The 27,178-nt window shown below is 45.6% G+C and overlaps 1 protein-coding gene across 1 annotated transcript in view; it reads left to right on the top strand.

Annotated features, from left to right (window-relative positions):
• The window catches only part of DCLK3 (doublecortin like kinase 3), a 60,202-nt gene that overhangs the window by 9,982 nt on the left and 23,042 nt on the right, over positions 1-27,178 (top strand). Inside the window, exon 2 of the mRNA XM_050938117.1 lies at positions 18,742-20,621. Within this exon, the coding sequence (XP_050794074.1) occupies positions 18,742-20,621 (1,880 nt within the window). The remainder of the gene's footprint in view (positions 1-18,741; positions 20,622-27,178) is intronic.

Below are 27,178 nucleotides of genomic sequence, written 5' to 3'. Positions count from 1 at the left end.
CTGAAGTTTTTGTAGAATGGACTTTTCCCAGTGGAAACATAGCCAGTGTTATTGTAGGTGAATTCTGTCTGGGGCAGCAGAGCTGACTCGTCATTCAGGTGATCATTTGTAAAGCACCAAAGATAGTGTTCTAACACCTGAATCACTCTCTTGGACTGGTCATCTCTCTATGGGTGATGGGTGCAGGATGTGTAGGCGTGAACCCCAAGCGATCACCTGGTTTCACTCCAGAATAGTGACACACATAGTAGACCTAAGTCAGATGTGACCTATTTGGGGAGTCCCTGAGCCAGACAATGTGCGGCCTCAGGAGTTGAGTCATTTCTTCTGCAGCAGGCAAGTGTGTAATGGGAGCGAAGTGGGCCATTTAGGTTAACTGATCAACCACAGTGAGGATGATGGTATATCTATCAGATATGGGAAGCTCCACTACGAAATCGGGGTTGATGGCTGCTCAAAGTCTAGCTGGGATTTCTGTAGGTATTGGAGTGTCCAAGGTTCTCTAGCGTGGCCTCTTAATGCAAACACAAACCTCACAAAGCAGCAAAGAATCCTGTGGCACCTTACAGACTAACAGACGTTTTGGAGCATGAGCTTTCGTGGGTGAATACCCACTTCTTCAGATGCATGTGGTGGAAATATCCAGGGGCAGGTATATATATGCTAGCAAGCAAGCTAGAGATAACGACGTCAGTTCAATCAGGGAGGATGAGGCCCTGTTCTAGCAGTTGAGATGTGAAAACCAAGAGAGGAGAAACTGGTTTTGTACTTGGCAAACCATTCAGTCTTTGTTCAATCCTGAGCTGATGGTGTCAAATTTGCAGATGAACTGAAGCTCAGCAGTTTCTCTTTGAAGTCTGGTCCTGAAGTTTTTTTTGCTCCAGGATGGCCACCTTAAGGTCTGCTATAGTGTGGCCAGGGAGGTTGAAGTGCTCTCCTACAGATTTTTGTATATTGCCATTCCTAATGTCTGATTTGTGTCCATTTATCCTTTTCCGTAGAGACTGTCCAGTTTGGCCGATGTACATAGCAGAGGGACATTGCTGGCATATGATGGCGTATATTACATTGGTGGATGTGCAGGTGAATGAACCAGTGATGGTGTGACTGATCTGATTAGGTCCTGTGATGGTGTCGCTGGTGTAGATATGTGGGCAGAGTTGGCATGGAGATTTGTTGCATGGATTGGTTCCTGAGCTAGAGTTATTATGGTGCGATGTGCAGTTACTGGTGAGAATATGTTTCAGGTTGGCAGGTTATCTGTGGGCAAGGACTGGCCTGCCACCCAAGGCCTGTGAAAGTGTGGGATCATTGTCCAGGATGGGTTGTAGATCCTTGATGATGCGTTGGAGGAGTTTTAGCTGGGGGCTGTATGTGATGGCCAGTGGAGTCCTGTTGGTTTTTTTCTTGGGTTTGTCTTGCAGGAGGAGGCTTCTGGGTACACGTCTGGCTCTGTTGATCTGTTTCCTTATTTCCTCGTGCGGGTATTGTAGTTTTGAGAATGCTTGGTGGAGATTTTGTAGGTGTTGGTCTCTGTCTGAGGGGTTAGAGCAGATGCGGTTGTACCTCAGTGCTTGACTGTAGACAATGGATCGTGTGATGTGTCCGGGATGGAAGCTGGAGGCATGAAGGTAGGCATAGCGGTCGGTAGGTTTTCGATATAGGGTGGTGTTAATGTGACCATCACTTATTTGCACCGTGGTGTCAAGAAAGTGGACCTCCCGTGTAGATTGGTCCAGGCTGAGGTTGGTGGTGGGGTGGAAGCTATTGAAATCATGGTGGAATTTTTCCAGAGTCTCCTTCCCATGAGTCCAGATGATGAAGATGTCATCAATGTAGCGTAGGTAGGGAAAGGGCATGAGTGGACGAGAGCTGAGGAAGCGTTGTTCCAGGTCGGCCATAAAGATATTGGCATATTGTGGGGCCATGCGGGTACCCATAGCAGTGCCACTGATCTGGAGATATATATTGTCATCAAATTTGAAATAGTTGTGTGTAAGTATAAAGGCACAGAGCTCAGCAGCCAGTTGTGCTGTGGCATCATCAGGGATAGTGTTCCTGACAGCTTGTATTCCATCTGTGTGTGGGATGTTTGTGTAGAGAGCCTCTACATCCATGGTGGCTAGGATGGTGTTTTCTGGGAGGTGACCAATGCATTGTAGTTTCCTCAGGAAATCAGTGGTGTCACGGAGATAGCTGGGAGTGCTGGTGGCATAGGGTCTGAGTAGAGAGTCCATATATCCAGACAGTCCTTCAGTGAGAGTGCCAATGCCCGAGATGATGGGGCGTCCAGGATTTCCGGGTTTGTGGATCTTGGGTGGCACTAGAACAGGGCCTCATCCTCCCTGATTGAACTGACGTCGTTATCTCTAGCTTGCTTGCTAGCATATATATACCTGCCCCTGGATATTTCCACCACATGTATCTGAAGAAGTGGGTATTCACCCACGAAAGCTCATGCTCCAAAACGTCTGTTAGTCTGTAAGGTGCCACAGGATTCTTTGCTGCTTTTACAGATCCAGACTAACACGCCTACCACTCTGATACTTGACAAACCTCACAAAAATCTACAGAGGAGGGCATTTGAGGCCATTAGAAAGAGCAGGGAATCAGGCAAGGGCAGAAGTAACCTGCTGGTGGGGAGTCATGTCTGAGTCTCAGAGGGGTAGCCGTGTTAGTCTAGATCTATAAAAGCAGCAAAGAATCCTGTGGCACTTTATAGAGTAACAGACGTTTTGGAGCATGAGCTTTCGTGGGTGAATACCCACTTTGTCGGATGTGTGTAGTGGAAGTTTCCAAGGGCAGGTATATATATGAAAGCAAGCTAGAGATAACGAGGTTAGTTCAATCGGGGACGATGAGGCCCTGTTCTAGCAATTAGGTGTGAAAACCAAGGGGGAAGAAACTGGTTTTGTAGTTGGCAAGCCATTCACAATCTTTGTTTAATCCTGAGCTGATGGTGTCAAATTTGCAGATGAACTGAAGCTCAGCAGTTTCTCTTTGAAGTCTGATCCTGAAGTTTTTTTGTTGCAGGATGGCCACTTTAAGATCTGCTATAGTGTGGCCAGGGAGGTTGAAGTGTTCTCCTACAGGTTTTTGTATATTGCCACTGATTTCCTGAAGAAACTGCAGTGCTTTGGTGACCTTCCAGAAAACACCATCCTAGCCACCATGGATATAGAGGCTCTCTACACAAACATCCCACACACAGATGGAATACAAGCTGTCAGAAACAGTATCCCTGATGATGCCACTGCATAACTGGCTGCTGAGCTCTGTGCCTTTATCCTCACACACAACTATTTCAAATTTGATGACAATATATATATCTCCAGATCAGTGGCACCGCTATGGGCACCCGCATGGCCCCACAATATGCCAATATTTTTACGGCCGACCTGGAACAACGCTTCCTCAGCTCTCGTCCACTCACGCCCCTTCTCTACTTACGCTACATTGATGACATCTTCATCATCTGGACCCATGGGAAGGAGACTCTGGAAAAATTCCACCACGATTTCAACAGCTTCCACTCCACCATCAGCCTCAGCCTGGACCAATCTAGATGGGAGGTCCATTTCCTAGACACCATGGTGCAAATAAGTGATGGTCACATTAACATCACCCTGTACTGAAAACCTACTGACCGCTATGCCTACCTTCATGCCTCAAGCTTCCATCCCAGGCACACCATATGATCCATTGTTTACAGCCAAGCACTGAGGTACAACCGCATCTGCTCTGACCCCTCAGACAGAGACCAACACCTACAAAATCTCCACCAAGCATTCTCAAAACTACAATACCCGCACGAGGAAATAAGGAAACAGATCAGCAGAGCCAGACGTGTACCCAGAAGCCTCCTACTGCAAGACAAACCCAAGAAAGAAACCAACAGGACTCCACTGGCCATCACATACAGTCCCCAGCTAAAACCCCTACAACGCATCATCAAGGATCTACAACCCATCCTGGACAATGATCCCACACTATCACAGGCCTTGGGTGGCAGGCCAGTCCTCGTCCACAGACAACCTGCCAACCTGAAACATATTCTCACCAGAAACTGCACACCGTACCATAGCAACTCTAGCTCAGGAACCAATCCATGCAACAAACCTCGATGCCAACTCTGCCCACATATCTACACCAGCGACACCATCGCAAGACCTAACCAGATGAGCCACACCATCACTGGTTCATTCACCTGCACATCCACCAATGTAATATACGCCATCATATGCCAGCAATGCCACTCTGGTATGTACATCGGCCAAGCTGGACAGTCTGTACAGAAAAGAATAAATGGACACAAATCAGACATTAGGAATGGCAATATACAAAAACCTGTAGGAGAACACTTCAACCTCCCTGGCCACACTATAGCGGATCTTAAGGTGGCCATCTTGCAGCAAAAAAGACTTCAGGACCAGATTTCAAAGAGAAGCTGCTGAGCTTCAGTTCATCTGCAAATTTGACACCATCAGCTCAGGATTAAACAAAGACTGAATGGTTTGCCAAGTACAAAACCAGTTTCTCCTCCCTTGGTTTCCACACCTCAACTGCTAGAACAGGACCTCATCCTCCCTGATTGAACTAACCTCGTTATCTCTAGCTTCCTTTCATATATGTACCTGCCCCTGGAAATTTCCACTACATGCATCCGATGAAGTGGGTATTCACCCACGAAAGCTCATGCTCCAAAACGTCTGTTAATCTATAAGGTGCCACAGGATTCTTTGCTGCTATGGCTGAGTCTCAGTACTTCCACTTGGTACTGTCCCAGTCAGACATACGGACAACTCTTGATGTAGAATAAGCCATCCTGTATGTGATGTTGCCCCTTGCTTCCTACCCTGAGTTCCTTGGGAAGGGACTCCACCCTGTTCACTGAGTGGATCAAAGACATGAGGTGTTGGGAAATGGCGGTATCCAAGAAATCACAGCAACTGAGGATGCAGGGTGGCTCCATGCAAGATGGGTCCTGGCTGGTGAACTACTCCCCTTTTTGGAAGAAGGTGTCAGTGGCCTTGTTCTGGGCTCTAGGGAGGTAGGTAATGGTGAAATTAAAATGTGTGAAGAACAAGGCCCAATACAGTTCACTTTGGTTTAGCACCTTACCCTTCTGAAGGTATTCTGGATTTATATGATCCATGTATACCCGTATTGGGTGTCAGACACCTTCCAGATAGTGGTGCCAGTCTCTGAAGGCGATCTTGATTGCTATAAGTTCTTTATTTAGGATTCATAATTCTGTCATATCTTTAGGATAGTATGGCCCAAATGGCAGTGTTAGAGGCTTCAGTCTCAATGACAAAGAACTGCATTGGATTGGGATGTGTCAGGGGTGGTTCATGGGTGAAGGCCATGTTGAGTAGGTGGAAAACCTGTTGTACCACCAGGAACTAGGTGAAGGAGGTATTCTTGTGTAGAAGTGCTGTCAATAGGATTATTTGGCCTGAAAAAACAGGAATGAAATGTCTATAAAAGTTAGCAAACCCCAGGGAGCATTGCAGCTCCCTGATGCTTTGAGAGTCTACCCAGGTCCAAACAATGTCCACTTTCTTGAGGTACGTTTGGAGGTCCTCAGCTGACAAGATATAGCTCAAGAACTCCATAGAACATTGGTTGAAGCTGTACTTGGAGTTTCACATACAAAACATGTTGGCAGAGCAGATCCAGGATCAATCAGATATGATGGGTATGTTGCTCTGAACTTTTGGAGAAGACAAGTTCATCATCAAGGTAAACTACAATATACTGGTCTAAGAGGTCATGGAATATCTCATTCATTAAATGCTGGAAAGTGGTGGAGGCATTTGGCCAGATTGTCCTGGAGGTAGAAGCACAGGGTGACCAGTTCTGGTTCTGACATTGCAAAGAGATGGACAAAGGGTATTTTGGCCCCAAGCTGTAGCTCAGTCAGACAGTCATAGTCCCAGTGTGGTGGTAGAACATCCACAGTTTTTCTTCAGACTTCTGTGTATTAGTGATTCTTCTTAGTAGGAAGAGCTGAGGTTGATTCTAGAGATGGTCTCATCTGGCCCACAGCCAGGGTCTGGGGCAGGGAGCAGCAACCTTTGGCCCACGGCCTGCCAGAGTAAGCCCCCTGGTGGGCTGGGCTGGTTTGTTTACCTGCTACATCTGCAGGTTTGGCTGATCGCAGCTCCCACTGGCCGTGGTTCGCCGCTCCAGGCCAATGTGCTGGCTGCTGCTTCCCGCAGCCCACATTGGCTTGGAATGGCGAACTGCAGCCAGTGGGAGCTGTGATCGTCTGAACCTGCGGGTGCGGCAGGTAAACCTGCCTGGCCTGCTAAGGGGCTTACCCTGGTGGGCCACATGCTAGAGGTTGCCGATCCCTGGTCTGGGGAATTCCTAAGCAGTGACCTGGTCTGTGGCTGGGCTCCATCAGGCGGTGCATTCAGGCAGCCTTGCTGGCAGAATTTGGAATGAAAGCTGATTTTCCATTCCTGCCACAGGATATGTTGGTCATGGATCAACAACCATGAGACGCCGAGGATTATGGGAAAATGTGGTAAGCAGACTTATGGTTTCTCAGTGGTTCTGGATAACAACTTCCAGTGGCATAGTGTCCTATGTCACAGGGCCCAAGGACATCTGTTCTGTCTACAAGGCTGGGTATTGCCTTTGGTTGCACTGGCACGTGCAGCATCGGTATTTGTAAAGTTGTCCACAGTCCTGGAGTCTGAGTACCCATTTGCAGGGGAATTTATCGAGACCTGCTTAGGATGAGGAAGCAGACCTGAATTTGGAGGTGTAATGAGGGCTTGACATGCCTTGGGCATGTTTCAGTAAGGGGATGAATGGCTCGGGGCCCATGCAGACCAGCCCTCTTTGGTTGTTTCCTGAATTTTGCCTGACTGTGGCCCTTGACGGGTAACTGGCAGCTGTGTGGCCAGCTCCCCACAGTAGGAACAAAATTCGTGGCAGTGACGGCTTTCTCTTTCCTAGGGAGTCAGATGACAGCGGGCTACATTGAGTTGCGTAGGCTCTGGGAATGGGCGCGGGACCAAGTATTGCCTGGGGCGTGGCACTGACTCCTTCATTTCTTCGCATTGCTCATGCAGTCTGTTGTCAATGAGTATGGTCTCTTGTGGATGACATAGGAGGCGACCTGTCAGAGTTTTTGCAGAGCCACCTTGTCTGAGCAAGTGCAGAGTGGATTGTCAAAAACAATGGAAAAATGTTTCCACTCAGTGTCTTGCATTCCTTCTTGGCTCTTCCTTGCAAGATCATGGTTTCAGTATTTATGCCTTTGCAGTGCTTTTCCCTGCAGCCAAATGAAGTATCATGTCACAGGTTTCACTGGGATGAATATTTTAAAGGCAGTATTACAAAGTGACTTTAAATAGTATGAAGCAATATAATAGTTAGCCATGGCTTCACTGTTTGTCAATATAATTTTTATTAGGTCTACACTTCAAGTACAGAGCCCCTTGGAATAATTATAAAGAATAATCATGACATATATTACAATCTAAGGCCCTGATCTGACACACACACACATGCATACAAGAAGTCGCCTTAAAGTCAGTCGAACTACTCGCACAAGTAAAGTTACACACATGCTTAAGCCTTTGTTGAACTGGCACCCTATGAGATATTGATTTGCTTTCATCACAGCACAAACAACAGTTTTATTGTAGAAGTAGTACCTCATACAAAGAGCATTCCTGTTAGAAAATAAAATATCACTTTAGCAAAGGATAGAGAGGGACCTATGGAGGCAATCTAAAATTACACAATCTTTTGCTACATTTATCAAAGCATCCCCAGTTCCTATTTCAAAGCAAGTGAAACAATGGAGAACATTAGAGTAAAAATAATCTTAACTTGAATCCAAAACATTTCATCGAAAAAGTTTTAAAAAGAGTGAAATCCACTAGTTCTCAACATTTTTTGTCCTTTCAGTTTCTGGTGATGGGGACTGTGGCATCAGAGTATATGTTTTTTTTTTCTGCCGGATCAAATAAAGAAGCTAGGAATTTCAGTATCCACTTCCTTTACTGACTGAATCTCAACAAGGAGACAGATTTTGCTGCTGTTCAACTCTTATTTAAAGCAGAGCTACCAAATTGATATCTGAATGCAAATAATCAGTGGCCCTGCTACACTGTCACGTGAGGGATGTATGGTCAGTTTATATATCCGAAGAAGACTCTAAAAATAAAGAACTTCAATTCTTTTATTTCTAAAGATAGAAGATCAGTAGTCCCGTCAGTACTCGAACAACATTATTTGAAGGGCTGTATTGCTCCAGGGATGACACAAATCATTGCCTGTATAGTTATCTGAAAGCAATTGATGGCAGAAATTCTCTCTTAAGTATGCATACTTGAGCCGCACTCAATTCAGAGCAGTCCTTTAAATGTCATGGTTTCCTTAGGTAATTCACACAGGTTACCAGTGTGCATCAGCTGTTATCTGTAGGATGTAATCTGAATCTTGCAGAACTATACTGCCTTGATCTCCTGTTCCTTATTGTAAATTATTAACTCTTGCAACTTGCAAGGCTAGTATATACTGTGTGTGTACGAGAGAGTAGGAAAGAGGAGCGAAGAGGGAAGGCACAGTATAACAAGTCTCCTGAACGTATTAAATTAGTCAGATGGAAATAAAATGTGATCACAGGCATCCTTTTACAGTAAGTAAATTTTACATAGGTATTGTTTACACAGTCACTACAACTGGAAACACTAGCCTATTAGTCTCGGAAAAGTTTTATTCAAATGTATAGCATGTCAGGTGCAAAGATTATTCTTAAAAGCCAGATATTGATTACAGGTTGGGACGGGAAGAGAGGGGAAGCTGGTCCCAGGAGCTGGGTGGAGGCTGGGAGTGGATTCGGTGGGGAGGCTGACACTGGCAGGTAGGGGGCAGGGAGAGAAGCTGGAAATAGTTAGGGATGGAAACTGGGAACCAAGGAGGTGATGGGGACAAGGAGCTGGTGAAGAAAACTGGTGAGGAGATTGGGAATCACTTGGCTGAGGGGAGGAATACCGAAACAATAATTTTGTGCGTTTTCTTTTGAATGTCAGTTTCCATCCAAATAGAATTCAACACAAATCTTAAGTAAAAAAGTAATCATCTTGTAAACAAGAAAAACGCATCATTCACCATTTTCTAACATAAAAATGTAAAAATTAAAAATCTGTATGTTAAGCTATGTAATTGCCTAAATACACGTGAACAGATATAGTGTCCTCCTGGTTATCAAAAAGTAGTACCAAATATAGTGTAAAGCCTATATTTAGATGCAAATCAGCGTGGTTTAATGATTACCAAGAATAAACTTTTCTTTAAGAAAATAACTAAAAAGTACAAATGGAAACCAAAATATAAATTAAGGTTTCCTGTTTGCTAATTTAAATCAAGATTAAAATTGGTGATTTAAATCACTTCGATTGTAATCCATGCATCCTGACTATCTCCTTGTAGATAGTTATTTATGTTGTTAGTTAGTTATTTATGTGGATAGTCACCACTGTTTATATATATATGTGTGTCTACATCTCCCCACCAGCCCCGAATTGCATACCTTCTACATGTCTTTTTGCAAAGCTTCATGGCCCTCTGTGCTCAGCGTGGCTTACCCCAGTGCTGGCTCTCTCCAGCTTTGCTCCCTTCCCATGTTTACCAACAGCATCAATCCTCAATATCCTACCAAATCCTCATGATCCCTGTCATATTCAGATTTTACATGTGGGTATGTATTGACATTTGTATATGTCCATGGTGATACATATAAAGATAGATTCATATCAGCATTTACAAAGACCTTGTAGCTCCCACCCCCCCGAACCAATTATAGGTCACAAGAAGTATGGAAAGAAGAAATGCATTTCCTCTCCATTGGCTTTCCATGACTTCAACATATTTCCCACAAAAGCAGTGTGGGTGCTTAATCCATACTTTATTTCTTTGCATCTTGTTCGAGAATAGGGACAAGAATGAGTTTAAATTCTGGATTTTGTGATTTTTGCTCTTTGAATATTGTTTGGCTCTCTGTTCTCTTCCACACACACACTAGAGTGCATACATGCTATGCTCAGAACATTTCTTTTAGTGTTGCCAGTTTCAGGTACTTCCATGCTGAAAGCTGCTTACATTTTGCATTTACCCAGTTACATGCTTTTATGTTGGTTTCATCACAAACTGGAATAGCACATGTAGACTCCTAAGGTTTTGATGGGTTTGTTTGACAGAGTTCCCAGCCCAGGTGAACCATTCATTCCAGCCCTATCATTAGTATTATTTGTATGGTGCCATAAATGTGCATAGCACTCTACAGACAAAAATCCAGCGTCCTTTGACTTGAGGAACTTGCAAGAATATATGGAGGGAGGGTAGAGGGATGAGGGAACACACTTTATGGGTGTTTTAGGTTAGTGATGCATGCCTCTTGAAGGTTTTATGTTGTTATTTTAAATACATTGACTTTGAGGGAAGATTAGGGTAAGAAGCATGATGGAGGAGAGGGTGAAAGCATGCTAGGTGGAGTCAAGAAGAGGGTTACGGTTATGGGTGATTGCCTTGAAGAAGGTCTAGAACGTGGGAAAAGATAAAAGAGTGGTGGTGGTGGTCAGGCAAGCTACTGGGAAGGAATGAAGGGTGGTGAGGGAGGTAGTGGGGGGAAAAAATGCCGAGCGGAGAGGTAGGAGAGCTAATTTGTGCAGGGTCTTGAAAGTGAGAACAAGAAGTTGATGGGGATGCTAGAAAAGTTTCACAGCTGCGTTCTGGTTGGAATGTGGGGGAGTAAGAAAAGAGTCAGGGAGGCCAAAAAAGGGGAGTTTACAGTAGTCAAGGGAGGTGGAACCAGGTCTGCACAAGAGTTTAGCCATAAGGAATGGCTGGATGTTGCGAAAGGAAAAAACAGCAGGTTTTAGGAATAATATCAATTGAAGAGGAAGAGAGGAGTAAAATGCAGCACTGAAGTTGTAGTCTGAGGGGCAAGTAAGGATGGTGAAGTTACCAACAGAGAGGGAGGAAGAGGATAAGGGCTCTCTATGCTATGGAGTTGTCCTGATGTTGATATGTAACATTAATGTTAGCAAATATGTTTGGCATAACTTGGAAACTTCCATTTAAAAATATCGTATCTTTAAATTATCCCCTAAATGCCTGGCTTCAGCTTGGTGGGAGTTTATACTGGAACGTTTTTGTTAAAATAACAATCAGTCAACAACCTAACCAAGGATTTTTTAATAAATGGGTATTTTTGCAGACACTCATGGCAGTACAGGTGGGAAGCCAGAGAATGATGATCTGTAGAGAAGTTTATTCTCACAGCAGCATTGTGTTCATACTGCAACAGGATAATGTGCTGAATCACTTTGTCTCACGTTGTTTCAGTACAGTGAAGTAACATTTTGACAGTGGCGGATGCCTGTGCATGTAGGAATTGTGGACATACAGATGTGCATGAAATTCAGAACTTTATCATTTCCTAGAAACCAGCATGGTTTAGACTTCATTTATAGGAGAGCTTCCATTCTTTTTCTGTCTTTTATTTCAGAGAATAAATATATTATCTGAGTTACATACATTCACAGTAGGCTTCCGTTCTGGGTAAAATATAAATCATACGGCTGAAGAATTTGTAGAGCACATTGACCTTTCAAGAACCAGGACATCATGCTTATAAAATAAAGACAAAAATAACTCCCTCCAGTACACCACTGGGCATTAGTAGTGCAAAGCACTTACATATCACTTTACAGCAACCTGAAGAGACACTAAGGCCTTGGCTACACTTGGAGGTCTGCAGCGATGGGAGTTACAGCTGTCTTCGTACAGCTGTGCAGGGACAATGCTGGAGTGTGGCCACACTGACAGCTACCAGCGCTGCTGTGTGGCCACATTTGCAGCGCTGTTGGGAGTGGTGCATTATGGGCAACTATCCCACAGAGCACCTCATCCCATTTTGGCACCGTGGGTTGTGGGAAGGGGACGGAAGGGTGCAGGTCATTCTGCTTCCTGTCCTAACGCCCCTTGATGCATTGCTTTGCATCCCAGCAGTCCCTGTTTTTCCATCCACGTTTGGCGCCATTGTGACTCTGCCAACAGTTTCTTTGCAGCACGATTTCTGTGGGAAATGGAGCCCGAACTGCTGAGGAGTACGCTGATGAGTGTTGCCAGCACATCACGTTTGGCAGTTGAGCTGTTCCTTAAGCTCCAAAGTGATGAGGAGTCTGACGATGATTGCGAGTCGCCTCACGCGTGCAACATGACATTGCTTGTGGCTTTCATGGAAATGTTCAGCACCATAGAACGCCGCTTTTGGGCTTGGGAAACAAGCACTGAGTGGTGGGATCACATCGTCATGGAAGTCTGGGATGACAAGCAGTGGCTGCAGAACTTTCAGATGAGAAAAGCCACTTTCATGGGACTGTGTGCTGAGCTCGCCCCCACCCTGCAGTGCAAGGACATGCGATATGAGAGCTGCCCTGATGGTGGAGAAGCGGGTGGCTATTGCAGTCTGGAAGCTGGCAACTCCAGACAGCTACCGATCGGTCGGGAACCAGTTTGGAGTGGGAAAGTCGACCGTTGGAGTCATTTTGATGGAAGTTTGCAGAGCCATTAGTCGCATCCTGCTAAGAAGAAGCGTGACTCTGGGGAACATACAGGACATTGTGGATGGCTTTGCACAAATGGGTTTCCCTCACTGTGGAGGAGCGATAGATGGGACGCATATTCCTATTCTGGCACCACCCCACCTAGCATCCGAGTACGTTAATCGGAAGGGGTATTTCTCTATGGTTCTCCAGGCGCTTGTGGATCACCGTGGGCGTTCATTGACATTAACACAGGCTGGCCTGGAAAGGTGCATGATGCACGCATCTTTCGGAACACTGGCCTGTTCAGGAAGCTGCAGGCAGGGACCTTTTTCCTAGACCGGAAGATCACAGTAGGGGACGTTGAAATGCCCATTGTGATCCTTGGAGACCCCACTTACCCGTTAATGCCTTGGCTCATGTAACTGTATACAGGGAAGCTTGACAGGAGCAAGGACTGGTTCAACTACAGGCTGAGCCGGTGCCGAATGACTGTGGAGGGTGCTTTTGGCCGTTTAAAAGGGCGCTGGCGATCTCTGTATGAGAAGCTAGACTTGGGGGAAAGCGGCATCTCTGCGGTTATATCCGCATGCTGTACCCTCCATAATATTTGTGAAGGGAAGGGTGAAACATTCTGTCAGGCATGGACCTCCGAGGTTCAATGCCTGGAGGCTGAATTTGCACAGCCAGAGAGCAGGGCTACTAGAGAGGCCCAGCACAGGGCTTCAAGGTCAGGGATGCCTTGAGGGAGGAATTTGAGGCTGAAAACCAACAGTAATGTTTGGTGCCTTGCATGGGAGTGAAGTGCAGTGGTTACAATGTTAGTAGGAATCTGTTTTTCCTAAGCTGATTTGCAGTGCCTGTTTCTTTCCTGGGCTAAGGTATCTTTAACTTTCTGCATTAATAAAGACTGTTTTCAAAGCCAAGAATTCATTTATTGAAAAGAAAATAACTTTCTTGACAGACACACAACTTTTTGGGAACCTAAAAGGGCAGAGGGGTGGGGTGGGGAACTGTACAGTCACAGGTTTGAATATGTCCTATCTGGAGTGCTGTGCAATGACTGCTGCACTTCAGGATGCCTATACTGCATGGTGATGGGGGTTGAGTGCAGAGAGTAAGGGTCGTAGTTCTCAGGGCTGGTTGGTGAACATACAGGTGTTGGAGGCAGCTGATGGAGGTAAGAACCTGGATGCTGGGGAAGGGGGTTTTGAGCTGACATTGGGGCACAAGGGAAAGAGCTTTGGGATTGGGGGGCAGGGGCGGTGCGGTAGTGCTCTGCCTGCATGGCTACGAGCGCCTGGATAGAGTCTGCTTGGCGCGCCAGGGTGCTTATCAGCTGCTTTGTGCTTTTCTTCCTGGCCGCTGCGTTTCTCTGGAGGATCCTGCTTTCCCTTTCCCTCCAGTCCTGCAGTTTTTTTTCTCTCTGGCAGAGTGATCCATAACTGTTTGCAGCAGGTCGTCTTTGCTTTTTCGTGGCTTCTTCCGCAGGTTTTGCAGTCTTTGAGCTGCTGTTAACACGGGCAGCTGAGAACTCAAGGTCACTTGTGGAAAGGAAAAAAAGGCAACAGTTAACAGAGGCAGCATTGTTTATATATAAGACAGTGAAGGAGTTTACAGTCTTCACTTTAGCATAATTTTCCCATACCAAAGAGAGCGCACATAACCCACAGGAGCCCCGAAATGGTAAGTAAGGGAGACTGATTGCTTCAGGGCTGTGCTGGGGTTTCTGTGCATTGGGGAAAGCAAACTGCTGCAGGGAGCACCTACAGTGAACGCTCTCCCAACATTTTCCATAGGAGTTAATCCTGGAAGATATCTCGCTGCTGCGGGTCACCTGGGAAGAGCGGGAGGGTCTTCTACGGCAATGCGGATACCGCCCTGGACGCTGTGCAGCTTGCTTGTGTGCAGCAATGGTCCCCCCACCCCTCGCAGCACAGTGGCGTGGATGCGTTAGCCTGACTGGGACAAGGACCACAGTGGCTCTCCCTATAAATTTGTGTAAGCGAATTGCCCACGCTCTGGCTGAAACTTTTGAAGAGATTACCCAGGCCGATTACCGCGACGTGATAGACCACATCAATGGGCTATTCCACATCTAGGCATGCATGCATGCAGCCCTAACCCTCCCTCCTCTCCCAAAACATTTCCATCCTGAAAATAAAAGCCGCTTACTGGGAACCCGCTCTTCTGCTTGTCCTTCACCAAGTACCGGCTGCTGCGACTGGCTGCCTTCCTCCTGGCTTGACAAGAGCTCCTGGCTGCATGCCTCCTGGGAGTCTGGGGTGTCTCTCCCCACCCCAGTACCCTCACTCTCGGTTTCCTCCTCCCCCCCTCTCCGCCTTCACCTCCTCCCCAGCTCTGAAGTGTCCATCGTGGTCCTCGGATTGGCGGTGGGGTCACCCCCAAGTATCGCATTCAGTTCTTTGTAAAAATGGCACGTCGTGGGGGCAGCATCAGAGCAGCGGTTTCCCTCACGGGCTTTGCAGTAGGCACTCCGCAGCTCCTTCACTTTAATCCTGCACTGCACTGCGTCCTGGTCCTAGTCCCTTTCCAGCATGGCCCTTGATATCTGCCCATAGGTATCGTAATTCCTACGGCTGGAGCGCAGCTGGGACTGCACAGCTTCCTCCCCCCAAACACTGATGAGGTCCAGCAACTCGCCATTGCTCCATGCTGGGGCTCATTTGGCGCGTGGAGGCATGGTCACCTGGAAAGATTCACTGATTGCACTCCACACCTGGCTGAGCAAACAGGAAGGGGATTTTTAAAATTTCCGGGTCATTTAAAGGGCTGGTCACCTGAGGCCAGGGCAGTAGAGTTTGAACTGATGAGCAGAGTGGCTGAGCAGGCATTCTGGGATACCTCCGAATACCTCTGGAGGCCAATAACAGTGCTGCAGTTGTTATTCGCCAGGCAGAGGAGGAGTACAGCCAGCGCTGTATCCAGGGAGATACAGCACTGTATGTGCCTTGCAAGTGTGGACACTGAGTAAATTGCAGCTCTGTAAAGCCACCACCAGCACTGCAACTCTCCAGCATAGCCGGTGCCTAATACTTCTTCACAACACTCCTGTCGAGGAGAAATATCCTCTCATTTTACAGATGGAAAGATGATGAGCCAGGAAGCTAAGTGACTTGCTGAAGGATACACAGCCATCATTGCTGAGCCACAATTACAGCTGAGGAACTTTTTTCTTTTTCTCTCCTTTTTTCACAGTGCCTCTCGGATGGGCTGTTTTAGGGAAAATGGAGGATGCTGAAATACTTTCCATTTAAGAATGACTTTCCCTTTTACCCAAGGTCTACGAAAGGAGTCATGGTCTCCTTCACTTACTCTGAGTTAATGAAACGAACAAACAAAGATACATAGTTTAACATATTGAAGATAATGTTCCCAAAGATAAAAAGCAAATCACTATAGCAGGGGTGGCCAAACTTACTGGGCCTCTGAGCCATATACAACAATCTTTAGAAGTTCGAGGGCCAGGGCACATCTGCCGGGAGCCGGGGTTTGGGGCTTCAGCCATGCTCCTGCTGAAGTCCCGAGCCCTGGCCAGGGTGCCCTGCAGGACTGAAGCCTTGAGGCCCCACGCACCCCGCTGGGCAGAAGCACCTATTGTCCACTCCACTGCAAGGCAGAGGTTTTGAGCTCCCCGGCCACAGTCTGGTAGGTGGAGAATTGGGGGCCAGGGGCAGGGGGCGCTCCACAAGCCACACTTTAATGGTAAAAGAGCTGCATGTGGCTCACCAGCCACAGTTTGGCCACCCCTGCACTATAGGCTTGAAACCTGCAAGGTGCTAAGCACTCTGGCCTTGACCCGTTGAAGTCACTGGGACTATTCCTGTGCAGTTAGACAAAGCTTGAAGTACCTTGCTGGCTGGGGTGAGAATGCTCAGCACTTAGAAGACTGGAGCCCTGAATGCTGCAGAAGAAGATGGAGATTTGAAAGAAAGACTGAGAAGGATATTTGAAACATTTTGTCAAAAGGGATGGAACCATCTGGATGGCTGAAAAATTGGGTACTGGACTTTCCATCTTCACTGTCCAGTAATTGTTATAGCTCCCATTTCACGTCTTATCCTTTTGGCTACAAATATGTTGAATGTTTGGCCATGTGATAGGGTGCTCAGAGGGCTGGGTGGTGCACCCAACTTCTGGCCCCTCTCTGTCAGGGTGATAAAGGTGCCTGTTTCTGACCCTAAGCCGGGAATTTTCTGTTCTCTATCTGCATCTAGGTCTCAGCCCTTACTGGGCTTGGTATGGGGATCCAAGCCGTCCCTTTCCAAGCCAGGACCTTGTGGGAAGCCACACTAGCTGGGCCCTCCTTGCAGAGAGTCTAAGTCTGCTGCCCTGGGCTACTTCCTACCTATGTATCCCTTCAATTAAGGACTTGGTCCCTATAGTCCAGACTATTAATCGCTTAATGAAAAACTGTCCAAAGGAACAGGGCCCTGCAGGAGGTTCTCAAAGGAGGTGGTGGCTGGAGAAGGCACTACCGGTGCCTTACCCGCTCTGTGGTCCCTTCTCAGGCTCAACCTTCTGTCTGCTTCCTGAAGAAGGATTCCTCTCTCCTGCAGCCTGTCCACCATCCTTTTGTCTTGGCTTCTGAGCTCCTTTTAACCTACTCCTCTAGTCGGAGCTTGCTTGGCGGGCCCAGAGGGGCAGGGCTACTTAGGCCCAGTATTGCTTTTTAACCCCTTAGGGCCCAGTGTGGGGTTTGTATACCCCATCACAGGATACAAGTACACTTTTAAACTAGACCTATTTAAACAGTTGGTAACATGATATAACCATATTTAAAAAGTTTTGTTTGTGTCTGTATGAATAGAAAGATCTGCATTATAATAATGTAAGGGAACCATATTTAAATCCTCTTAGATATGAAAACTAAAACATGGTTCTCTAAAATGGTTATATTATTTTGCCATCTACACACATAAGAATAAATCATATTTTAACATGGGTCAGCCATCACCACATATAAACATAGTGTTTATTCATTCCTGTCTTCAGGAAATGATATAAAAAGATAACAATTTTTTTAACATGAGTGGAATGTTTCCTCTGTTGGTTGGCATCTGGTATGGTTCTGAAGGCCTCTTCCAGGCAAGGGTATACTCATTCTATGCTGAAATCCTATGTAGAAAACTTTCAAGTATGGTCACAGTGATTTCAGTAAATATTCACGAAAAGAACAGGAGTACTTGTGGCACCTTAGAGACTAACAAATTTATTTCAGCATAAGCTTTCGTGGGCTACAGCTCACTTCTTCGGATGCCTAGAATGGCACTAAGGTGCCACAAGTACTCGTGTTCTTTTTGCAGATATAGACTAACACGGCCGCTACTCTGAAACCAGTAAATATTCAATAACCAAATATTAGAAACCAAGGAAATAGTGAGTTATGGTTGCTTGTCTAAAAAAAAAAAATCACTGTTGATTTTATTTTTTATGGAGTCCCCTACATCAAATCTATGTAGGTATTTATAGGTTCTGCATTACTGTGATATCTGCATGAGTGTATGTAGCACTTTACAACCACATAAAATAAGATATTTGCACTGAAAAGTTTACATTCCAGTTGAGACAGACAAATATAAAACACAGGCAAATATTTCAGAAGATGATAGGTTGTGATTATTCTGAATTCTTAAAGATATATTTTTATGAATTTTGACTATATATTTCTCAGAGATATATCATGATGGAGTATAAATGTTAAATGGTATGTTGCATTTAAATGATAAAATGTAACTATTTTTGTTAGCATTTGATATTATTTAGAACCACAAAATAATAATTTTATATTATTGTAGTTTTACAAGCAATTAGTGCAAAACTCGTGTTTACAGAAGAGTAGAATGAAAATTCCAGTTTGTTTCAATATATTACATAGGAAAATTCCAGTTTGCCATTCTTGTTAGAATTACGTGTGTGAGAGAGAGTGTGTGTGTGTGTGTGTGTGTGTGTGTGGTGAAACCCTTACCATGCAAATAAAAATATACTGTCTTCTGTCAAAGGATTTCAAAGCACTTCAACAATATTTAATGAATTTAGCTTTACTTCCAGAAGTTATGTATATTGATGTGTAGAAAATTGTTAATTGGAAATTTCCTCTGATGGAAAATGAATAATCTGGAGTCTCTTTCTTTATTTGTTGCAGGACACCGAGGCTTGTTTGACCACACTTTAAACAGCATAAGCTCAAGGATAACACAAAGGAGGCTACAAGGGACTTGTCCATCCGTCAGTCGTGGACATTTTGGAAAACCTTTCTTGGGTGCAAACAGTTATAGTTCCCCATTTTTAAACCCCAGGAATGGTTTTCACACTATCCATTCAGAGAATAGCCCTGTAAAGCCGAGGATTGTTACTGTGGTGAAACCAAGTGGACACACACTCAGGAAGATCACATTGCTTCTGAACAGGCGATCTGTACAGACTTTTGAACAGCTGATGGCTGATATATCAGAAGCTCTGGGATTTCCACGTTGGAAAAATGATCGTGTGAGAAAACTTTACAACTTGAAAGGCAGAGAAATAAGAAGTGTTTCTGATTTCTTCAGAGACGGTGATGCATTCATTGCTATGGGAAGGGAGCAGTTGACATTGAAGAACCTTGAAGTGGTAATGCAAGAACTTTTTCCAGGTAGCCCATATGCTGTCGGTATAATTCAACAAAACTTGGAACAGTCCCAAAAACTTAAGAGCAGGCTGTGTGACAAAGCTGTGTATAGTGACTTTAATGAGATGGAGATGGCCAAGAACTGCAATGATGCCTTATCTTCCCAGCTCAGAGCCAGGCATGAAGGAAAAATTCAACCTAAGACCAGGCAAGAAGAAAAGGTGAAGGCCAAAAAAAAATGGGGCAGAGACAGTTGGGGCAGAGAGCAAGATACGAAGCCACCTAGAAAAGCCAGAGAAGCAGAAAGGTACTTTAGTCAAGAGAAAAGTCTTAAGAATGAAACAGAAAAGAGTTCAGATGAGATAATGAGATGTGAGAAATGTCAAAGGGAGAGACAGCTCAGGCAAAAACTACAAAGGGAAAGGCAGGCTGATGTCTCATTTGAGAGCAGAGACCTGAATGTGGGAATGTGTCAGAGATATAATTTAGAAAGGAATGTAAAAATGAGGAATTGCAGGAAGTCTTCAGAAAACTCTATAGAAGGTGAGGAAGTTGAATGGAAGGATACTGGCTGTAGAAGGAGCTGGAAACCTTTACAAAGGAATGTTAATGAAGAGCTAGAAAACCAAAAGAGGAGTTTTGAGAAGGAAAGGAATCCGGAAAGGCATGAGAATCATGACAAAGAGTTAGTAAAGATAAAGAAAAATACTGTGGAAGCTCTGCAGGTGGCTCCTGAAGCAAAGAAAGAGAATAGAAGCAGTTCCAGAATTAATCAAAGTTGTTGGTTAATGAAGGACTGTCAAGGAGATACAGGGAAGCCCATAAAAGCAAAGGGAGAGGGCAAAGAGGTGCGGAAGGGAAAAGAAGAAAGTGCTGTAGGGGAAGAGAATGTAGCGGGTGGAGAGAATGAATCCACAAGGGTGAAAAAGATGGGAGAACATAAAGCCAACAAAGATGAAAACAAGCCACAAGAATTTGAAAGCACGAGGCTGAGGCAAAATATCCGTACTAGAGCTGATGTGGAGAGCTATTATGAGATAGGCAGAACCATTGGGGATGGAAACTTTGCTATTGTGAAGGAGTGCCGGCGCTGCAACACCAATCAGAACTATGCCATGAAAATTGTTGATAAGTCCAAGCTGAAGGGGAAGGAGGACATGATGGAAAATGAAATTTTGATCATTAAGAGCCTTTCTCATCCCAACATAGTGAGTTTGATTGAGGTGTATGAAACTGAGGCTGAGATCTACCTAATCCTGGAGTATGTCCCAGGAGGGGACCTATTTGATGCAATCATAGAGAGCGTAAAGTTCACTGAGCACGATGCTGCTCTTATGATAACTGATCTGTGTGAGGCTCTTGTTTATATTCATGGCAAGAACATTGTCCACCGAGATCTGAAACCAGAAAATCTTCTGGTAAGTACTGAAGTTTAGTTATGTTGCATCTGTCCAGAAATTATTGGTTTTTTTGGGGGGTGGGTGGAGAGTTGTGGATATGTACTTTTTTGTTTGTTTGTTGCTTTTAAATAAATACAGTACAGAAAATATCCAGTAGTAGGGGAAAGATACACACTGTACTGTTATTTTAAAATAAATAAATGTACGAAGGTGAAGAGAAATCAGTCTTAGTTTCCTTAGCATAAATACAGAGAGGCCTACCATATAGTATAGGTGCCTGCAATTGTGCACTTAAGTAAGTGCCCTGACTTTCAGAGATGCTGAGTGTTTGCAGTTCTTCTGAAAATCAGGCCTCTGATTTAGGGACCTATTTTTAGGCTCAGAAGTGCAAATGTTTTGTCTAACGTATACTCTGAATCATAAAACATATCACATGTGAACCAAAAATTATTAAATAATGCCCATTCAACCTGTTAATTTGAAGGTCACTTTTTCCATTGCAGCTGTAGCACTCAGTCCAGCGCTCCAGTCCTCTACTGGAGATCGTATGGTGATTTCTAACATTGTAAGGATTATGTCTATTACTGATGATAAGAGCATGATGCAATTGTTTACTTCATGCACCTGGAATTTACTCACTGATTGATAAGTCTCCTGAAATGAAAACATACATGTCCCAGTGAAGTATCAGAGGGGTAGCCGTGTTAGTCTGGATCTGTAAAAGCAGCAAAGAATCCTGTGGCACCTTATAGACTAACAGACGTTTTGGAGCATGAGCTTTCGTGGGTGAATACCCACTTCCTCAGATGCATGTCAGATCCAGTGAAGTATGGTACTGAAGTCAGCTGACGTATTAAGCTTCTCCCAAAGAGCAAAATTCTAACTTGGCTCCCAATGCCAAAAACATTCACACACTTTCTTACTTTAAGCATATGAGCAGTCCCACTGAAGTCGATGGGACGACGCGTTGTTACATGTAATCATGTGCATAAGTGTTGCCATGATTGGGGCTTTGGATTATGCCTGTACAAGGTGGTAAAAGTGAGTTATTCTGTCTTGCTGGTCATGCATTTTTTACTCTTCACCAGTATTCCAAAATTCTGACCAGATGGAAAACTACGGATGGCTGTATTTGCATGTCTTGAACAATTCTAATTCCATCTGCTAGCAAAGGGACATAGGAAAAAAATTGGACTCTTTGCAAGCCAAATCCCTAAAGGAACATATGCTTCTCATGAATATCTGGAGTAAGTCCAGTGTGACAAAGGACGAAGTAGCCTGTGGGCAGATACAGAATGAACAGGGATAGATATGGAGAGCTTGCTTTGGAACCCAGATGGATGTGTCTGCCTTGCTGACAATGTGAGGACTGGCTCCTGGTGAGTGCTGGTCAGTCTCAGAAGGATTCCTTGGGATCTGATTTGTATGAGAAAAGAGGGAGGACATGGTTTGTATCGAAGCAGTTGAGTATGGGGAGAAGTGTATTTCTATGCTATGCCTTGAGCAGGGCCTGCACACCCTATTATTTTGGCATGAAAAGCTCAGAATTCAAGTGCACTCTTTCTGAAGCTAGTTTTCCATTATGAACCAGGCCTCTTCTTCCAGACTACCAAAATTAAATCAATGCTGATAAAAATACTTGGGGCTTGATTCTCCATTTCCCTGCATGTGTGTAGATATTTATCCCAGTGCAAAGATTTTCTGGCACTTTACACCCACTTTGTACTGGTATAAATGACTACACAAGGTGCAAAGTAATGGAGAATCTGTCTCCTTGTGAACATTTACAGGATTAATATGTTCATATTGGCCACCCTGCTGCATACAGTTAAGGTACAATGGGATACAGAAGATTTTATGAAGAGAAACGTACCTAATGTTCAGCAGATATTTGCTCATATTAGAGCATGGATATTTAAAGCTAATGAGAAATAGCTGTTTATAAATTTGTGTGTTTGTAGGCCTCCTACTGTTGTTTGGCTGACTTCCTATAACAGATACCGTTTATAGAAAAACACCTCAATTGGTTGTAATTATATATATCAATCATATCATATTTAAGAGGTTGAATGGGCTATTAATACAAATGAGTTTAGGAACCTCCGTATTGTTTTGTGTATTTGTAGATACTGCTGTGAAACATTGTTTGAAATTCTCATAGTTATGAAAGCCTTGCAAGGAAAAATTCCTTTTAAACGAATGAACGAACAAATCTACAATGCCCGCAATATTTTAAAACTTAGTGTTAAAAGAAATATTACACATAGAGGTATTATGGAAGGAGCTGAAATTGAGGTCAACGCTATTTTTTAAATGTATAAAATTCTTTTACAGTTACAGTGATGGCTGCTTGTCAGTCTGTGGGAAATGAATATATGCGCCACATCTCAAAAACTGCAAGCACAACTGGCACTGATTAGGCCCCTTGTTGGCAGTCTTGGCAGAGAGGACAAAGTCTGAATGAGCATAGGGGCTGATCTGTCCTTTCACGCATAAACATCTGGAACTATACTATTGCTGAGCTTAGCCCGGGAGTTTAAACTTTATCAACCTATCAGGTTCTGCAGAATGTCAGCTGTCATTTTGTTTTTGTTTTCATTTTCCTTTTTCTTTAGTTGTCAAACCCCTTTCTTTCCCCATTCTTCATGTGAACCAGGAACTGTGTTCGTTTCTTTGGTGGGTTGCTTGTCACTGGGGTCTTGCATTTGTCCTATAGAATCTTAGGGCTTGATTGATATTCTATTTGAGCTAATCCATCTTTATTTCTAATTATAATGGTTGTTGGTAGTGGTTTTTGTAAGGCATTTATGTGCTGTCCAATAAGCACCTTTATAAACACAATACATTCAAGAAATAGCTTTTAACTTTCTGACCTTTTAATGTGACCCATTGTAGTACTGTTTCTCTGAGTCTTCAGGCAGACTGAAAAAATGGCATAGGACTAGGAGGAGCTGCTCCTAGTAATCTTACAGTGCTGTCAATTGAAGACTAGCAATGACAAATGTCAAACACAAGCTAATAGTCTCATCCCGTTGTCGTATGCATTTGGCAGATAATGGAGTATGGAATGGGCCTTGTGGAGGGGAGTGTCATCAGTTTAAACAAAGAGTTTATGGGTGTTGGAACCCTACAGTGTTTCTGTTTTCTCCTTGACTATCAGAGCCTGTCCTCATACTGGATTCTCTGACAACTTCCAGGACTAGAGGAATGGGCGGTGTGGTTGTTTGAAAAGTGTGAATTTTTTCCAGGTGGGCCTTGAGTCGTTGATTGGAGGGAAGGCTTTGAGCCGGGGCAACTGCTTCGAGCCATCAGCTTTATAAAAAAGCAGCCAGCTACGAAGTGAGTGAGCTGTGAACTGAGGAGAAGCAAACGGAGGAGTTTGGCAGTGGGGAGTTCCCACAGAGTTTTTACCTTTCAGGGTTCTGTGAGCAGTAAATAGAACATGTGAAGAGGCTCTTGGAAGACAATATGGATAGCGAGTGATCAGCAGTTGTGACCTTACTAGATGTGTCACATTTGTCTTTCTCCCAGAGGATAGAAGTGACTTCATCTGTATGGAGTGCAAGCTGGTTTCAATATTGGAAGAGAAGGTTAAAGGACTAGAGACCCAAGTATCAACCCGGCATTGCATCAGAGAAAGTGAAGACTTTCTGGATAGAAGTCAGCGTTTACTACTGCAGGCACAGCATGCTGAAGAATCAGAGAGGGCAGTGCAGAATGGGGAAGAAAATTGGCAGCATGTGACCTCCAGAAGAAGAAAGAGGAGAACGCATGTGCCCACAATGCAGATAGAGGTAAGAAAATGTCTTCAGACTCTCTGCACAGGTACTATGGTGGAGAATGGTTTGGAAAAGTCATCTGAGGGAAGGGATCAGAAGAAGACCCCATCAACCGGAAAGCATGGGATGCATTGTCCTAGGGATAGGGGTTCCATGACCACCACTCCCAAGAGGAAGGATGGAGTCATCCATCTGCTGTCCAGACCAGGAAACTTGAGAAGTGTGCTGCTTGCCCGGAGTTAGAATTCAGGATGTGATGGTGTGTCTGTCAAGACTGATCATGCCCTCAGACTGCTACCCTTCCTACTTCTCCATATGGGCATGAATGATACTGCCAAGAATGACCTTGAGCAGGTCACTGCAGAGTATGTGGCTCTGAGAAGAAGGATAAAGGAGTTTGAGGTGCAAGTCATGTTCTCGTCCATCCTCTCTGTTGAAGGAAAAGGCCCAGGTAGGGATCATCGAATTGTGGAAGTAAACGCATGGTTGCACAGGTGGTGTTGGAGAGAGGGCTTCGGATTGTTTGACCATGGGATGTTGTTCCAGGAAGAAGGATTGCTAGGAAAAGATGGGATCCGGCTAACAAAGAGGGAAGAGCATGTTTGCAGGCAGGCTGGCTAACCTAGTGAAGAGGGCTTTAAACTAGGTTCACTGGGGGATGGAGACCTAACTCCTGAGATAAGTGGAGAAGTGGGATACCAGGAGGAAACTCAAGGAGGAGGGTGCAACAGGGGAGGCCTCCTGATTCAAACTGAGAAAGTAGGGCAATCAGCTAGTTATCTTAAGTACAGTCAAACCCTGCCATAACACACCCCGCCATAGTGCAAAATCGGATGTAACGCTATCACAGATTGGCTCCCCTTTAAGGTACAGAATAATGCAGGTAGGTACTGTACCAATGGTCCCCAACACCATGCCAGGGGAGAGAAGCTGCAGCCCTGCACCTACCGGGGACAGAAAACTCCAGGGCTGCGGGCGCCGGTGCTCTCTGTCCTCGGTAGGTGCGGGGCCGCGGCTTCTCTCTTGCTTCAAGAGGAGCCACTGCTCCCTGCCTGCTGGGGACAGAGAGCACCGGCGCCTTCAGCCCCGGAGTTCTTTGTCCCCAGCAGGTGGGGAGCTGCAGCTCCTCTCCCCTGCTGGGCACTAGGCACCAGGGGCACCTCAATGCACTGCTTTGGGGACCACTTAAAACCTGACTGGTTTGAAACCCCGCTATACCGTGACCCCGCATTTAGCGTGATGTAATTTTTTGGATCCCAAAGGTTGCGTTATAGCGGGGTTTCACTGTACCTGTACGCAAATGCAAGAAGCCTGGGAAACAAGCAGGAAGAATTGGAAGTCCTGGTACAGTCAAAGAACTATGATGTGATTGGAATAACAGAGACTTGGTGCGGTAACTCACATGACTGTAGCACTGTCATGGATGGGTGTAAACTATTCAGGAAAGACAGGTGGGGGAAAAGGTGGAGAAGTTGCAATGTATGTAAGAGAGCAGTATGATTGCTCAGAGCATCAGGCTGAAGCTGGAGAAAAGCCTGTTGAGAGTCTTTGGGATAAGTTTAGAGGTGAGAGCAACAAGGGTGATGCTGTGGTGGTTGTCTGCTATAGACCACCAGACCAGGAAGCTTTCTTTTTTCTAGATGAGGCTTTCTTTGGACCACTAATAGAAGCTTCCAGATCACAGGCCCTGGTCCTCATTGGGAGGACTTCAATCACCTTGACATCTGCTGGGAGAGCAATGCAGCAGTGCACAGACAATCCAGGAAGTTTTTGGAGAGTGTTGGGAACAACTTCCTGGTGCAACTACTGGAGGAACCACCTAGGGACCATACTCCTTTTGACCTGCTGCTCACAAACAGGGAATACTTGGTAGGGGAAGTAGAAGTGGGTGGCAACCTGGGCAGCAGTCACCATGAGATGGTCGAGTTCAGGATCCTGAGAAAAGGAAGAAAGGAGAGCAGCAGAATATGGACCCTGAACTTCAGAAAAGCAGACTTTGATTCCCTTAGGGAACTGATGGGCAGGATCAGGATTAGCCTAGGAGGCTAATATGAGGGAGAAAGGAGTCCAGATAGGGTGACCAGATGTCCCGATTTTTATCAGGACTGTCCCGATATTTTCTTGTTTGTCCCACGTCCCGACCAATGTTAGGCTGGGACACTGGACAAACAAGCAAAGGCTCCGGAGCCTGGTAGGGCTCCTGCTCTTCCCCGCCCTGACTCCGCCCTCTTCTTCCCCCATTGGATCCCTCCCCAAATCCGCGCCTCTTGCCAAGCACGCCATGTCCAGGAGACGCAGGGGAGCGCAGGGCCGGGGTGAGTGAGAGTCCGGCCTGGCCCGAGCAGGCAGGACTCGGGCACGGTACCTGGAGGGACAGTAGGGGGGCGGCCTGCGGGGCCAGGCGGCGGCTGTTCTCCCCACCTGGGCAGTGGGACTCGGGAGCAGCCGCAGCTCCCACTGCCGTGGGGGGAGGAAGTGGCCAAGCACATGGTGCTTGACGGCTGCGGCTTTGGCGCCCAGGCCTGAGCCCTGGCCTGCTGTGGGGACCCAGCGACGCACACGCTGCACCCAGCCCCTTAGCCAGTTACGTCTGTGCTGGCTGCCCAGCTGGTGCAATCCCACGGCGGAGGCATTGGCAGCCCAGCCCTGTTCGTTCCTCTGCGGGACCCGAGCAGGATGGGGGGGCTGGGGCCTGCTGCTCCCACTCTGGGACCACCCACGGGATTGCACCAGCTGGGCAGTCAGCCCAGACGTGACTGGCCAGGGCCTGGGTGCGTGCTGGGTCCCTGCAGCAGG

The sequence above is a fragment of the Gopherus flavomarginatus genome, chromosome 2 (genome assembly GCF_025201925.1).
Source record: "Gopherus flavomarginatus isolate rGopFla2 chromosome 2, rGopFla2.mat.asm, whole genome shotgun sequence".
Classification (NCBI taxonomy): Eukaryota; Metazoa; Chordata; order Testudines; family Testudinidae; genus Gopherus; species Gopherus flavomarginatus.
The sequence above is the reverse complement of the archived record's forward strand: the minus strand, read 5'-3'. Positions and strand labels throughout refer to the sequence as shown.